This window comes from Eleutherodactylus coqui, chromosome 1 (assembly GCF_035609145.1).
Source record: "Eleutherodactylus coqui strain aEleCoq1 chromosome 1, aEleCoq1.hap1, whole genome shotgun sequence".
Taxonomy (NCBI): domain Eukaryota; kingdom Metazoa; phylum Chordata; class Amphibia; order Anura; family Eleutherodactylidae; genus Eleutherodactylus; species Eleutherodactylus coqui.
This window is the reverse complement of record NC_089837.1, coordinates 350,858,219-350,873,303: the sequence shown is the minus strand read 5'-3', so window position 1 is coordinate 350,873,303 and position 15,085 is coordinate 350,858,219. Positions and strand designations below refer to the sequence as shown.

Below are 15,085 nucleotides of genomic sequence, written 5' to 3'. Positions count from 1 at the left end.
GGCCGCGGGGTGAGCGGGGGGTTGCGAAGGGGACCAGGAGGGAGAGAGGGATCTCTCTCACTCTCCACCCCGCTCCCCTCCGCCCCCCCCCGAATCTTCAGGGATGAGCCAGCAGGTACTCGAAAAAGGCGATGCTCTCTTGAGTAAATCGCCTTAACGAGTATGCTCGCTCATCTCTAGTGTTTAGGCGAATATGTGTGTACTGCCAAATGGATTACTCTATGGCTTCAGGTACTTAATTTGTGAAGAGTTTCTTGAAGAATTAAAAAAAACCTGTAGGCTCTTCTCTTCTGCTCATTATCACTTATAAACTTAGTAACTTTGAAACTTAAACAGTTATAACATTACATTCATAATAACTTTCCAGTCAAGCCCATTTCTGCACCTAAGTAAATAATGTGAAAAGTTCATTTAAGATCGGTTCACATCTTTGTCAAAGGCTCTGTTGCAGATTCGAGTATGTTGGGTTCAGTTGGTATCCATCATGGCATTGCGGTTTTCATTTTTGATGGAAACCACAATGCAGATGTGAAGAGAAGATAACTTTACAATATCTTTTGTTTAGATTTACTTTTATTATGGAGTGTCTCTATGCTCTGGTAGAATACCCTACAGGTGCAAAACTGTGGCATGACTGGTCATGTAAAGGTGCCTTTTCATGAGTGTTTATAGTGAGAATGTAAGGGAAGTATATCTATTCTTAGATATGAAGAATTTGTGACCTATAACATGATTAAGTTCCAAATCACACTTTTTAAAAAATAAGTTGAAATGGATTATTATTGGCTGGATATGGTCTATGTAAAGGTTTAAGACAAATTGAAGCCTCTAGCTAACAAGAAGGTGCTTGCCAGGATATGTCCACTAGGAAGATTTATATTTCATTTGCATTAAGTCATTGTGATCTGTGAACATTATTAACATTATTAGTGTCTTCCAATTAAAAAAAAACCCCTATATAATATTGAAAAAGCTATGAAAGGGAAATTAGTGCAGTCTAGTGACTTTCATCTGGCTAAGATTCCCAAGAGCAGTAACAATGTAGTGATATTGATACATTGTAGTTGAATGTATTGTGAAATTTTACAGTAAGAATCAAGTTTATCACATTTAACTTTGACCCAATTTGCTCATCCTTAATTGGTGATAAGCATTTATGATAAATGCTGGCAAAACAAGTAATGCTACAAATATGTGATATTTCTAATATTTTTAGAGGTGGAGTACAAATTTATGATCAATGTCATTGTTGTAGATTGTGTAAATAGATCTATAGTTAACCATAGTCTCCCACCCAACCAAGGAAGCCATTCTGTGGTTGAACCTATACTGGTCAGTCAGTTATTGTAGGTGGTTAGTGACAAGTTCAGAGGCTACAATTATTTGAAAAATGTAAAAAAAAAGTCTACCCTCAGCGGTGAGAGGTTAGGATTGACAGACAAAAAAGTTTAAAAAACATAAGTAGAAAAAAAGCTTAAAAACTTAAATTTGATTTACCATAATATGTCAGAAGAAACCTAGGCTTTACCACAAGTTAGCATTCAATCACAAGTCAATCTTCTATATGTTGTAAGAGCTTACATGTAGAAATTCACATAAGATAAAACTAACAGTATTTCAAGGTTTAGTCTATAATCTGTAGTGTAACAGTGAAATTTAGGACGAAGAACCAAACTCTACAGAGTGAAGATCCACTCTGGACATGCAGCAGATTTTAGCTTTTCTTCACGCATTAATTAAATGAAATCAGGGTATGAAACATTAGCTCTCCTGATATGTCAAAATGACATTTTTGTTTGCAACGAAGCACTTTTTTGCCTTTCAGGTGACTTTGAAAGCAAGGCCAAAGAAATGATGATGTTTGCCCGATTGGGTAGGCATGGCTCACCAATTAAAAATCTCCAAAAAGCTTTTCTTGGCTAGAAGAGTCACTATTAAAACAAAAACACAACAATAATACAGTTCACCATGCACAGAAATAAAAGGGGGTCAAAGCAGAGTCAAGGTGCAGAGAACTATACAAAGCTGCCAACACTCCCTCTTTCATCTCTACATGGAAACTGCAGTGAGATCAGTTGATGGAGATCATTGGTTCCACCCAGTAAGCTTCATTCCGTGTCCCAAGCAGGAGTAGCCTGCAAATCTATTGCTCTCAGGAACTGGCAAGGATAAAAAGGTCAAAACTATTCAATATGTAGTTCTAGTTGTGGTATTACAATCTTTATGAGAGACGTGTGAAGAAGAGTAGATGAATACAGTGCAATACTCTTTACCATTTTGTGATGTTCATTCATTTTGAAGCTTGAAAAACTTTCCACATAGATGCTTCCAAATGAAAATTTTCACACTCCTCTATAAGGTGCAGATCATATGTCTACAGCCAAGGCTTCAACTGCATCTTGGTAATAACTAATTGCAACTGTGCAATGATTTTTTTATTTTTTTTAAAACTTTTTTACTCTTTTTTTTTTCTGGTTTTCCTTTTTTTTCCATACCAAGTTAGCAGGAACATTACAGATCACTTTGGAAACTACCATAAGAGAAACCATAGGTGAATAAAAGAAAACAAAAACTTGCTGGAGATTTTCATGTTCATCTCCATTTCAATGTCTCTCTTCCTTCATGGCACCTCTAGAAATTCAGCTTGTTTCAAAATACTGCACAGATAATAAAAAGAAGCTAGCCACCAGCCAGAAGACTTCTAATGCTTTTCTGCTTGGCTGACTTGAAGAGCATTAATCACGCCATTGATGTTTTCTTCAGGTACCTGCAAAGATCAAACAGAATATGAAGAACAAAACAGCTGTTATAACATGCCAGTAAATAAGAACAAATAAAATAATCAATAGCTTTTCATTAGCACTGCAGACGAGATCAGCAAGCTTCTATGCAAACAACTTTGGTGGAATACACAAGGAGTACTACGCATTTAGTCCATTATCAAATGTTTTCCACAATAACAACAATGAAGTCACCAATGTACTGTTTTGTAGACAGTAAGGTTGTGCGGAAAGCTTAATTTTTTTAAACTATCTACATAAGACTGCCTAGGGTTACTGACATGTTGCAGTGCAATGGCAAGCATAGTTTGGCTGTTCTACACCATCCACTACTGTGCACAACACTTCCTGTCTCTTCTCCTTTTTCATTGTTTTGAAGACCCTTTTAATTTTTGACATTTACACAAATTCTGTATCATATTTCAATACCTTTTGGCAGTTTTATTGCTTCTTGGATAGTACAGATTGTGGAGATCCAACTCGTAAGAAGTCTATAGGGCAATGCTATCTAGCAGAAAGTATGCAAACAGCTCTTGCCCAGATAGGAAAAAAAACTCTCTCTCTAGTGTCTCCTAAAGTTGGTTACCTTGTAAGTCAGTGTTTGACCCTTTAAAAAAATGACACTTCTCTGTAGAAAGCAATGCTTTGTAGTTGCTGCTCCTTGTCAGTACAGAGTAGGGTTCTGGTTGGCTGAACTACGTGTACTAGTTTGGCTGAAAACCAAATTCTCAAGGCTCTTCAAAGGGAATCAGTCAACGCCTATGAGCCCCATAAACTAAAGTTATGGGTTCATAGAAGCTGAAATGCTGAATCCAGGGATGTAACTCTTATATTTACCCTCTTTGGCATTCCCCCACTGTCCTCCTGAAAAGCATGCACACCAAATGATAGGACTAGTCCTCTCATGCTGTGCATGTGCCTATGTAGTCCACAAGATGCACGCAGCCACAATTTTTAGTGGACAGTGGTGAAATGCCAGGGACTGAAGGAGTCATAGTCTCAGATTAACCCCTTATGACACTCCCCAAATCATGTATGGCACAGCAGGACAGTAGTGCTCGCATTGTGCCACACATGTACAGCACTGATTATCAGGGGGCTCAGAAGCTAAGCATCCAGTAATCGGAGTGGAATCATGGCTGTAACTTACAACCACTCTCCTGCTGCAATCGCTGGGATAGAGCTTAGCACTGATCCGGCAATTTAACCCTTTAGATGCCGCTGCCTATGCCTCATCTTATCTCGCAAAAAAACAAGCCCTCATACAGCGTTGTGATGGAAAAATACAAAAATTACAGTTCTGTGAATATGGCAATGAAAAATTGGCCCAATAAAAGGGAGGCCCCGATATCCACAAGGTGCTCCTTGATTTCTGAGGCCTGTGCTTGAGTCATGTTACATACTAGGACCACATGGGAATTTTTTTTTTAAACTTTTTATCTACTAACTTCTGTTGTTTTACAGAAAAAAAATTATTAAGACTGAAAATCTGCAAGAAAAATAAAATTTTCAAAATGATCTTCCACTTCGCTTGTGTTCCTGTGAAACACTGAAACAGAATTTGTAAATCGTGTTTTGAAAACTTTGAGGGGTGCACTTTTAAAATTGGGGTGAGTTATGTGGGTTTCTAATATGTAGTCATTTCAAATTCACTTCAGAACAGAATTGGTCACTTAAAATTTAGATTTGAGATATTTTCATCAAAATTAGAAAAAACTGCTACTATGCTTTCTACGCTTTACGACGTCCAAAGTAAATAAAGGGACACTTTTAAATGTTATTTATTAGCAATTGTGCGTGATATGTTTATCTGTCTTACAAGAAGAAAAATTCAAAGTTTGAAAATTGTTAATTTTTTAAAAATTTTCTTCAAATTTAGGATTTTTTCTTCTAAACAAAACGCAAAAGATATCAACCAAAGTTTATCACTAACAAATTACAATGTGTAACGGAAAAAAAAATAATCTCAGAATCAGAATAGTAAAGGCATTTCAAAGCTATTACCACTTAAAGTGACACATATCAGATTTGAGAAATGTGTCCTGGTCAGAAAGGCCAAAAATAACCGCAGAGGGAAGAGGTCAGACATTAACAGGGTTGTCTCCTAGACACTGGAGAGACAATAAGACTTTATTCTTAAAAACACATTAAATATATACTTGAAAAAATATATAAAATTTATAATGTAATCCTAAACCAAATGCCCAGTATGTCTAACAAAAAAATTTTTTTTTGTTCTTTCCCTCAAAGACCTAATATGAAGAAACACAACTCAATTGAATTGTCTCTGAATGTTTTTTTTTACCCTGATTAATAGAGTTGAGCGAACATAATTTGCTGAGCTTGATGCTCGTTCGAGTATTAGCGTACTCGATGATGCTCGTTTCTCGTGCCTGTTTTGGCCCCTCCCTGCCGCAGCACACGTCATTGGCAAACTTTTTGTCTGGCAGGAAGGGGAGAGGAAGAGAGGGAGATAACGAACCAAGAAAATAATTTTTAAAAAAGCTCGGCACCCCACGTCCCGCATACAAAAATGCTCGAGTCTCCCATTGTAGTCAATGGGGTTCGTTACTCGAGTAGAGCTCTCCAATTTTACGAAAAGCTCGACTCGAATAACGCGGACCCGAGCATTTGGGTGCTCACTCATCTCTACAGATTAATCATTTCCCAATTGAATTCCCTTGACTGGATTGCAATTATATGTGTATGTTGAAAAATTAGGGAAAAAAAGGAGCCTAGAAGATTTTTTGAAAAAATATGCTGAGGCCAGCTGAAGACTACAGTAGTCCCTCAACTTACAATATTTTAAAGTTACAATGGTCTTTCCTGGCACAATGGAAATTAAAGCCATAATCCGCATACTATCTAGCCAATCAAAATAGGCATTTCACTGGTAAAACCTCTGTATTGCTCAAGTGCATGCACAGACTGGCTGTCTAAGGCCCAATGTCCACACCTGTGCAGGAGATCCGCAAACCAAGCTGCCCATAGAGATGCATGGGCGTCCGCAAATGGAGTAAAACATGAGGATTTGATTTGCGGATCTTTCGCAGCATGCTCCATTTTTCTATGAATCCCGCGTGGACGGCTTCCATTGAAGTCAATCGAAGCCGTCTGATCCACGGCACACCAGCAGCTAATACTGAGGTGGTGATGCGGGTCTGCGGGAAAGCAGGAGATTTTTTTTTATAAATCAAAAAAACTGTACTGCATATGTCCGACGGTGAGTCGTGAGGACTATGCACAGTACAGCGAACCTGGAAGTGGAGGGATCTGTGTGGATGCCGCTGCCGGGGAATGCAGGTAAGCAGGGCTCACTGGCGGCGGGCAGTGCTGGATTCTGTGCCGGAATGCCCACACGGAATCTGCGCGTGCCATGGACATGAGACCTAATAGTGCTTCTCTACAATACAGTATGGTACTATATGTTCTGTACTTCCTTTACCTGTGAAAGAATGAGCTGCTCCTTTGGATATCAGGTGAGAGCAGTGCACAGTGTATACATAGAAAGTTCTTCAACAGCTATTTCTGACTTTTATATGTAAGGTTTTGCTTCATCAGGATCTATTTACCCATTTTTCTTTAATCTTTATTTTTCAAATTGAATGACATTCGGAGGGGGTGGAAAGTGGAGAACCAATCACTATCTATCTATTGAGTAATGGTCTCCAGTTACAACGATTTCAGCTTAAAATGGCCATTCTGGAACAAATCAATACCTTGAAGGAGTACTGTACTTCTCAAGAAAATAAAGCTCTATGGCTAGCGGGGTAAATGTGCTTAAAATAGCATTTAAATCTGATAAAGACTCATTGTGAAGACTCTAGGCCCCATATAAAACGACACGTCTTGCTTTTACAATTCTCAGCAATCCGTAATTTGGACTCCAATTAGTCCGTCCATGGATTTTCATGACATTGGAAATAACTAAAGACTGTTAAAGGCTTGGTGTATTGACATATTCGTGAAAGAAAGAAAGCACCAGTTTATAGGTTTGTTCTATTTCAATAAAACAAAATATACTAGTCTAGAAAAGATGTAGCAGTTAAAATGTAACAGCGGAGAAGACTGATGTACACACAATGTGCAAGGTTCATAAATACAAATTCAAAGGGGTGACACACTGTACTTAAAACAAGTGCTGCTTATTGATCTGGGTGCCCAGTAAGGAACATAGATAATTCACAGGACATGTACCTGTTGGTTTCGCTACAAGTAGAACTTGCAATGATTTCTATTTAATCACCAAAAGTATGTGGACCCCTCCTTCCTCTGGTCCCTTGTGCCACTGAGCAGTCTATATGTCTGACCGTGATGAGACTCAAGACACCTCACACAATCGATTTTCAATAACTGTTTCAAGAGTTTAGACTCTCACATATTCTTCACCTTCCCTGATCAGAAATGTTCAATATCCTGCTACCCATAGTGTGCAAAATAGTATTAATATGTCAGACATGTATCAGAATAAAGGCCATTTTACAGGCCATTGATAGGCTTAATGAACATTCGTCCGAAGGCCATTCTTGACCATTGTCATGTATAAATATTCCCACCATCAGTTTACTAACTAGCAAAATCCTTTGTTGGCTAATCTTTTAAGTTCCATTGGCAGTACCCCCCCCCCCCCCCTCGTGTAAACGGGAGATATGCTGCTGACATACATGGAAATGAATCGTCACAATCTTCACATGAATTATTGCATGTAGTAAAGGATTGCACATGCTGCCTTTTGTTTGGATTTTCCTCGTTCTGAGTGAGATCCTTTTAAACGAAGATTGATCAACTTCTTACACTGTCGATTGATGCTAGTATGGGCAATTGGTCTGTCCATTCTTAAAAGATCCCAAAGCTACCAACAGACTAAATCTGCTGACTAGAGATGAGCAAACTTTTGAAAAGTTCGCTGCAGGGGGTTTCATCAAACAAATTAGTTCTGTATAAAGTAGTTTAAACCAAACCAGAAGTTCATAACCCCTAAAACAAGTACTGAACACTAAAAACCCTGAAACAACAGTGATTGGGGTGGCGGTCCTTCTACAATGGATGTGGCTCAGTGGTTAGCACTGCTGCCTTGCAGTGCTGGAGTCCTAGGTTTAAATTTAACCAAGATCATCAGCACGGACTTTGAAAAACTTCATGTAGATATTATTTTGTGTAGCGCTGGAGTCTTAGGTTAAATCTGACCAAGGACAACATCTGAATAGAGTTTGTATGGTCTCTCTGTGTTTCTTGTTCTCCTGCTCTGGAGAAGGAAGAAAATAGAGGAAGCATAGTGGTTAGCGGTGTTGCCTTGAGGCGCTGGGGTTCTAGTTTCAAATATGACCCAGAACAACCTCTGTATCGAGTCTGTATGTTCTTTTTCCTTCTTCAGAGTAGGAGAACAAGAAACAGAAAGAAGTGTGGTGGCTCAGAGTTTAGTGCTGGAGTCTGGTGTTCAAGTCTGAACACCAGACTTGAACACCAGAACAACATCTGACATCTGTATAGAGTCTGTGGGGTTTATTTACGGTTTAAAATACAACAGTTTTGTGGTGCAAATTAAACAAGAAAACTGTCTTACAGGCTTTGTGTCACATTTATTGTGTGTTTTTAGATACCTTGGACAGTTTTTCTGACTTGTTCAAGGGCGCATGGCTTAAGTTGCGCTAAAAGTTGTGCCAAATTATAGCTAATTGCGCCAAACGTGTAGAACAATTTTTGGCATAAACTAAGCGAATTAATTGGTTTTCTAAACTTAAGGCCCTTTTATATGCAACAATTATTGCTCAAAATTTGCTCAAACGGATTAGATCGAGCGCTAATCGTTAAGTGTAAATGTGGGTAGTCATGCACTATTCATTCACTTGTCGTTAGCTGCAGGTTTTTAGCCGACATAAAAAACATCGTTCTGCCACTTGAAAGACTTTTTTTTAAAATGGAATTTGCTCAATTTTTCGAGCTGCTGCGTGATGGCTTTTGTTTGCGTCGCATACACAATGAGTACATTATTTACCCATGGCAGGAGAAGAAAATAGAATCTGTTAGCCACATAATCCCTCGCATAAACACACGCCCAGCTGAGCAAACAGCAGCTACTGAGTTTACTTAAGGCCCTTTTACATGCTATGATTATTGCTTAAACAATTGCAAGACTGAATGAACTGTCAAAATTTTCGAATAAAATTACACGTCCTAATGGCTTTAATCACCTGCACTTTCCTCCACAAGTTGATTGCTCAGCTGAGCGTGTGTTTATGCGATCGTTATGAGCAAACATCTGTCCAGCAAATTCCATTGATCTCCTCCTGTGTATTCATTATATAAACAGTGTACTCATTATATAAACGAAGAAAAAAGGTCTTAAACATCTAAAATCTTCTTTATTTCAAAGAAGAGACATCATATAGACAAACATCAAAGGAGCTGCACGCATTTCGGCTAGTCCTGCAGCCTTTTTCAACAAACAAACACAATCAGTACACTGTTAAGAAAGTCTTTTGAACTGCCCAGCCAGTGTTTTTATGCGGGCTAAAAACCAGTGCTGAACGACAATTGAAGGATTAGTGCACGACTTCCCGTGTTTACATGTAACAATTATCACTCACTTTCATCCGTCTGAACAAATTTTGAGCGATAATCATTGCGTGTACAAGGACCTTTAAGCTAATGAGGGAAATAGAGAGGATTAAAAGCTATATCTGTAAGTGTAATTTTATGCGAAAATGTTGACAGTTCGTTCAGTTGTGCGGCCATTTTAATGGTAAAATGGCCCTTAAGTTTTGCGTGTAAAAGGGCCTGAAATCTGCACTGTCTAACTCCTTGGGAGTAAGAAAAAGAATTGTGGTGCCTCCTTACACCCAACATCTGGGGGAACATGCACCAGTCCCTCTATGCCCCTGAATGAGCATATGTGCATGTAAATAAATGACGCCTCTACAAACACAAGCAATTCCCTTTATCACCTACCTACATTGGGCAGCTTGTGCTTTCTACAGAATCACAGCAGATGCCCTTCATGAAGCTATTCCAGCATATAATACGTATTGCCACAACATTTTTAATGACATAATTGGGAGTACAATTATCAGGTGTCAGACCGCATTAGGAAATCATTTAGAATTTGAGCACAATGAATAAGGTGTAGAAAATCTTTGCGAATTCTCCTCCCAGAACACAAAAGCTTTGCCAGGCACCTGAACTGTAAATGCCATTTCATCATGTGCTTCATGATTGTAGATCTGGAGGTAACGAACCAGACTAATTGGTAAAGTGCAGTATCCAAATGGAGCCAATTAGCTTTCACATGTCATTGTGGAGTTATACTTATGCGAGTAAGTCATCCTATAATACTATAAACTTTGTAAATGAAAACCATGTATTACATTCAGAAAATAGATGTAAAGGTTAAAGTAGATTTTTCAGGAGAAATCATGTACAGATGTAGCAAGCTGTAACTTGACATTCACTGCAGTACATACCACGATTATGCTAAATAATTTGACATTTTCAATTACATGATGTGTTAAATGTCAGTTTAATGTTTTGTGGCATTATAGCATCGAACATGTTGACTGTCCCGTTAATGTTTGTGAAGTCTATATACTTGTATAATAAGGATAAATAGGTCATTGCAAATATCCTTGCATGAGTGTAATTTACAAGTTTACAGTTGTCATATATATAAGGATGTTCACAAAAATTTGATAACAAAGTAATTCTATAGGAAAAGTCCAACAATAACTACTTACCTGACAAATAATGATATAGGAAATATAAAGAGTACCTGCATGTTCACTTCGGAGTGCTCTTGCTCAGTTAACCGTTTTAAACTCCTTCCGGCAGCTGAAGATGGCCACATATAGCACTATATAAGCAAATTATGCAAGAAACCTGCCCTAAATGCTTTGTGCCACATCTACTGTGTGTTTTAAACACTTTTTGGATGTTGTTTTTTTTTTTTTTTTTTACTTTGAGTGCTCCGAGGTGAAAGTCCAGGAACTCTCTAAGGTGACATTTAATATTATATGTATTTACATTGAGTAATTATCACTACAAATGTACATATCCTAACAGCTATGTTTTTGTGCACATGGACTTTTTGGCCAGATCGGAGAAGACAGATAAACCACTTGGTTGGCTGGATGATACCATGGTTTCCCTAAAAATAAGAACTATGCAGATTTTTGGCAGGGCTTGAAATATAGGCCCAACCCTGAAAATAAGCCCTAGCTGCACTACATTTTAAAAAAGCAATACATTACCTAGCAGGCACTGTCGGGTCCTTTTCCCTGGTCTCTGAAACCCCACCTCCAGCAGGCGATAGCTCTGATTGGTTCTGGAGCACCACGGCTGAGCCAATCAATGTAGTGCTCGATGCACCAATGTGATAACTGTGATTGGTTCTTCAAGCGTTGCATTGATTGGCTCAGCCATGGCACTCTAGAACCAATCAGAGCCATCGCCTGCTGAAGGTGGGGTTTATGAACCCAGTTACCAGCAAGCGATCTTCTGTTGGCGGTTGATGACTGCAAGCAAGCATGCCGGAACTCCGGAGACCAGCGGGAGGGACCCAGACATCCCTGCTAGGTATGTGTGATAAGACATCACCAGAAAATAAGACCCTGTGCCTCTTTTCAGGCAAAGATTGATATAATATAGGGTCTTATTTTCGGGAAACATGGTATTACAGCTTATCTTCTGTTATCCTGTATCTAGGTCACTGAACTAGTATAGTATGGTATAGTATGTATCACTGATGCTAAAACTAGTCATGTTAAAGGTTAGTATACAAAGCAGAACTTAATAGGTTTGTCTTTGTTCAGAGCTTACATAATGTTTAGCACTATAAAATACTACAAACATTATACAAAGTACTTAAAGTTGCTTTCTGACAAATACAACCTCTTGCCATGTACTCTGCAGGGCTGGATGACATATTGGGGTTCCGCCCTCTATTAGCTAAAGTGGAGAGTTACAGCCAACCTGTGATTCCTGCTCTGGTGAACTTGAGCAGTTCACATGTTGTTACATGGACATCCATTTAGCCGAATGGCTGACCGCAGCTTCTCTTAATGATAACAGCTGGTCACTGGGAACTTCTGAAACCTGAACTGCAGCACTCAGCTGCTCGCAGGGACAACTTCGATCTGAAAGGTGTCTGTCTTCAGGAGAGAACTTCTTTAAAACCAGAAAATCTTGCCCCTTACTCAAACTGTGAAATATTGCTGTAATCTATTTAATTGGATCACTAAACATATATGGTATTATTTCTCAAAATTTCAAACATATATTCCAGTGGATAAAAAAAAAACACCTACCAGTGCATGATCGAACTTAAAGGTACTGATATAATATGCTGGGATGTCAGCAGCAGCTAAAGGTTCTGAGATTTGGGCAACAATCCCGCATTCATCTGAAACAAGAAAATAGGCATTCAATGTTAAGAACTGTTGAGTGTTTGGATAATACATGTAAAGAAATTGCTATCTTTTTATGAGAGCACACTATGAAGCAGTAGTGTACAACCTGCAATTTTATTCTGTGTAGCTTCCAACCATTTGGACACAGAAATGAATGTCTGTGTGTGGCTTTCCACATGTAGTCTGTGCATCAGGTAAGTACTAGAAATGAGCGAACATAAGCGCGGCCGGCGGCAGTCCTCCTGAACTGCTCTGAACAGCTGTGAGTAGTATTCAGCAGCCGGGGATTTAAAATCCCCGCCTGCTGAATGAGCTGCCTCTAATTGGTCACAGCCTGACCGATCAGAGGCAGATCTCACTCACACACCCATTCGTGAATTTATGAATGGGTGAGTGACTGCTGCCTCTCATTGGCTCAGCTCAGGGAAAAATCTGATTGATCCCGCTGAGCCAATGAGAGGCAGCAGTCACTCACCCATTCATAAATTCATGAATGGGTGTGTGAGTGAGATCTGCCTCTGAGTGGTCAGGCTGTGACCAATCAGAGGCAGCTCATTCAGCAGGTGGGGATTTTAAATCCCCGGCTGCTGAATACTACTCACAGCTGTTCAGAGCAGTTCAGGAGGACTGCCGCCGGCCGCGCTGAACTCCGTCTGCCGGGACCAGGTGAGTATATATTTATTTTTTTATTTTTACACATTTCTGGATGAATTGCAGGGAAGGGCTTATATATTTAAGCCCTTCCCGACAATTCATCCCGCGATCGCCCGCAGCGCATTGCTTTCAATGGAGCCGACTGTATTGCCGGCTCCATTGAATTCAATGGGCTAACATCGTTCTTCTCTGCCACAACTGTTACAGCTGTGGCAGAGGAGAACGATCTTTATGCTGACAGTGCGGGGAAGGGGGGGGGGGATCTCACTCTTGCTACTATTGTGGCTTAATAGTGGGACCTGGGAACTTGAGATGCAGCCCAACATGTAGCCCCTCGCCTGCCCTATCCGTTTCTGTGTCGTTCCCATCACTTTCTTGAATTTCCTAGGTTTTCACAAATGAAAACCTTAGCGAGCATCGGTGATAAACAAAAATGCTCTAGTCGCCCATTGACTTCAATGGGGTTCGTTCCTCGAAATGAACTCTCGAGCATCACTGAAAGTTCGATTCGAGTAACGAGCACCCGAGCATTTTGGTGCTCGCTCATCTCTAGTAAGTACGTAATGGTAGCCATCTCTACGTCGCTCATATAACAGGAGAATGGGGTCTCTTGACTCCTATCTGGCCCTCCAGAGAGAGTATACGAGTTAGGAATGGCTGGCTATGCATGAGGCTCTCTTCACTGCAGTTAATGAGAGTTGGGAAATGCTAAGCTATTACCACAACACCCATAATCTTCAATGAATACAGCCACATGCACGCATAGATGACTCCTTTCTGAAGTGCGTAATGGGCAAGAAAGAGACCCCCAGTCTTCTGACGGATGAGAGTACTGCAAGTGAAACCTGCATCTATCAGACATTTATGGCCTATACTTTTGGTGTGTCATAAATTCCATTTAAAATTGCAGCCTTTGGGAGTGGTTCAATAAGTCAATATGGCCCTTGGACTAGAAATGGCTGTGCACTCCTGATATAAAGTATACCCATCATTAAATGTAAAAATTAGTATAAAATAAGTCTTACCCTATTTTTTTCCCCTAGCCGCATTTGATGTGCTCTCTGATACAATGGCGCTGAGCAGCCAGTATCTATACTATGCACTAAATTGAGAATGCCTGCTCTGTCCCAAACTTTCTGTATTCAATATGAAGTCCGGCTGTACAGCTCTTATTTGCACATCATAGAGAAAGAGCAAAGCCTATGAATACAGTTCTAGATTTAGTACACAGTGCACACCATGGACAGTCCATGCTGCATTATCTACGCAGGGAAAGGAAGCGCAAGGCATACTAAACCATAATGGGAAAGTCAAACTGTTGCTTCAGGTTAAACTTGATCTTCTATGAGTACGGGAAGGTAAAAACTAGGCAGAACACGAGTCAAGGGGAAGAACTGTGGACCACAAGTAGAGCACAGCTGTGCAGTGCTTTTAAGAAAGTCCTTATGAGATATGCATATAAGTGCTGGTGGCCTAGTAGGCTGATCAGTGGGAAGCACTGAAGTGAAAAGGTTGTAAAAAGTAACTAAGACTCTGGTGTGACCTGGCAGCAGGTGGTTATTTAAAAAGGGGTGAAACCAATAGTATGGATCAAAGGAGCAACACTTTATTTAGAACCAGCAGGTAATGCGTTTCAAGGTAGACCGACCTCTTCATCAGACAACTGTAGAACATTTGACAGCACATTTCCTCATGGTTCGATAAGGATAGCCAACTGTCCAGACATTCCCGGACAGTCCAAAAAAACAAGACACTTTTTTTCCAGCGTCCATTAAAAAAAAAAGATGTGTTTAAGAGATTTTTTTTAGGCTTTTAGTAGTAGAGAGATTATTCTAACTGTACTTATTGTAATTTTACAGCTCACAGTAAATGCCGGTATTCAGTTCAGATCAGTATCTGAGCCATAACATGGATCTCTTATAATCTTTATCATTCACTATGGTTTCCCAATGCGTCTGTAAAAATGTTGTCTGTCTGATTTTTATTTGTATCAACCTGATCCTTCCCGATGTGTTGTTTCAGCACATAACATTGCCTATGACTCCTCTTAGACATGGCTCTTCTTATCACCAACTACTGCATAACAATATTTACTGATACATTTATAGGACATACCAAAACCTAGAGGTTGTCCGCCTATACGAACCATCTTCCAAAGCTCGCCCGACGCACTTGTAAACAGCAAATTATTAGGAAACCTAGAAAGACACAAGGCACTATGTCAATGCAAATATCCAAAGTAAAACTGAT

The 15,085-nt window shown here is 39.6% G+C and overlaps 1 protein-coding gene across 1 annotated transcript in view; it reads right to left on the bottom strand.

Moving 5' to 3' along the window:
• Positions 1-2,417: 2,417 nt before the first annotated feature.
• The window catches only part of CASTOR2 (cytosolic arginine sensor for mTORC1 subunit 2), a 144,774-nt gene continuing 132,106 nt past the window's right edge, over positions 2,418-15,085 (bottom strand). The window contains exons 7-9 of the mRNA XM_066576732.1: positions 14,951-15,033; positions 12,080-12,174; positions 2,418-2,767 (exon numbers count right to left, since the gene is read on the bottom strand). Coding sequence (XP_066432829.1) covers positions 2,702-2,767; positions 12,080-12,174; positions 14,951-15,033 — 244 coding nt within the window. The 3' untranslated portion in view covers positions 2,418-2,701. The remainder of the gene's footprint in view (positions 2,768-12,079; positions 12,175-14,950; positions 15,034-15,085) is intronic.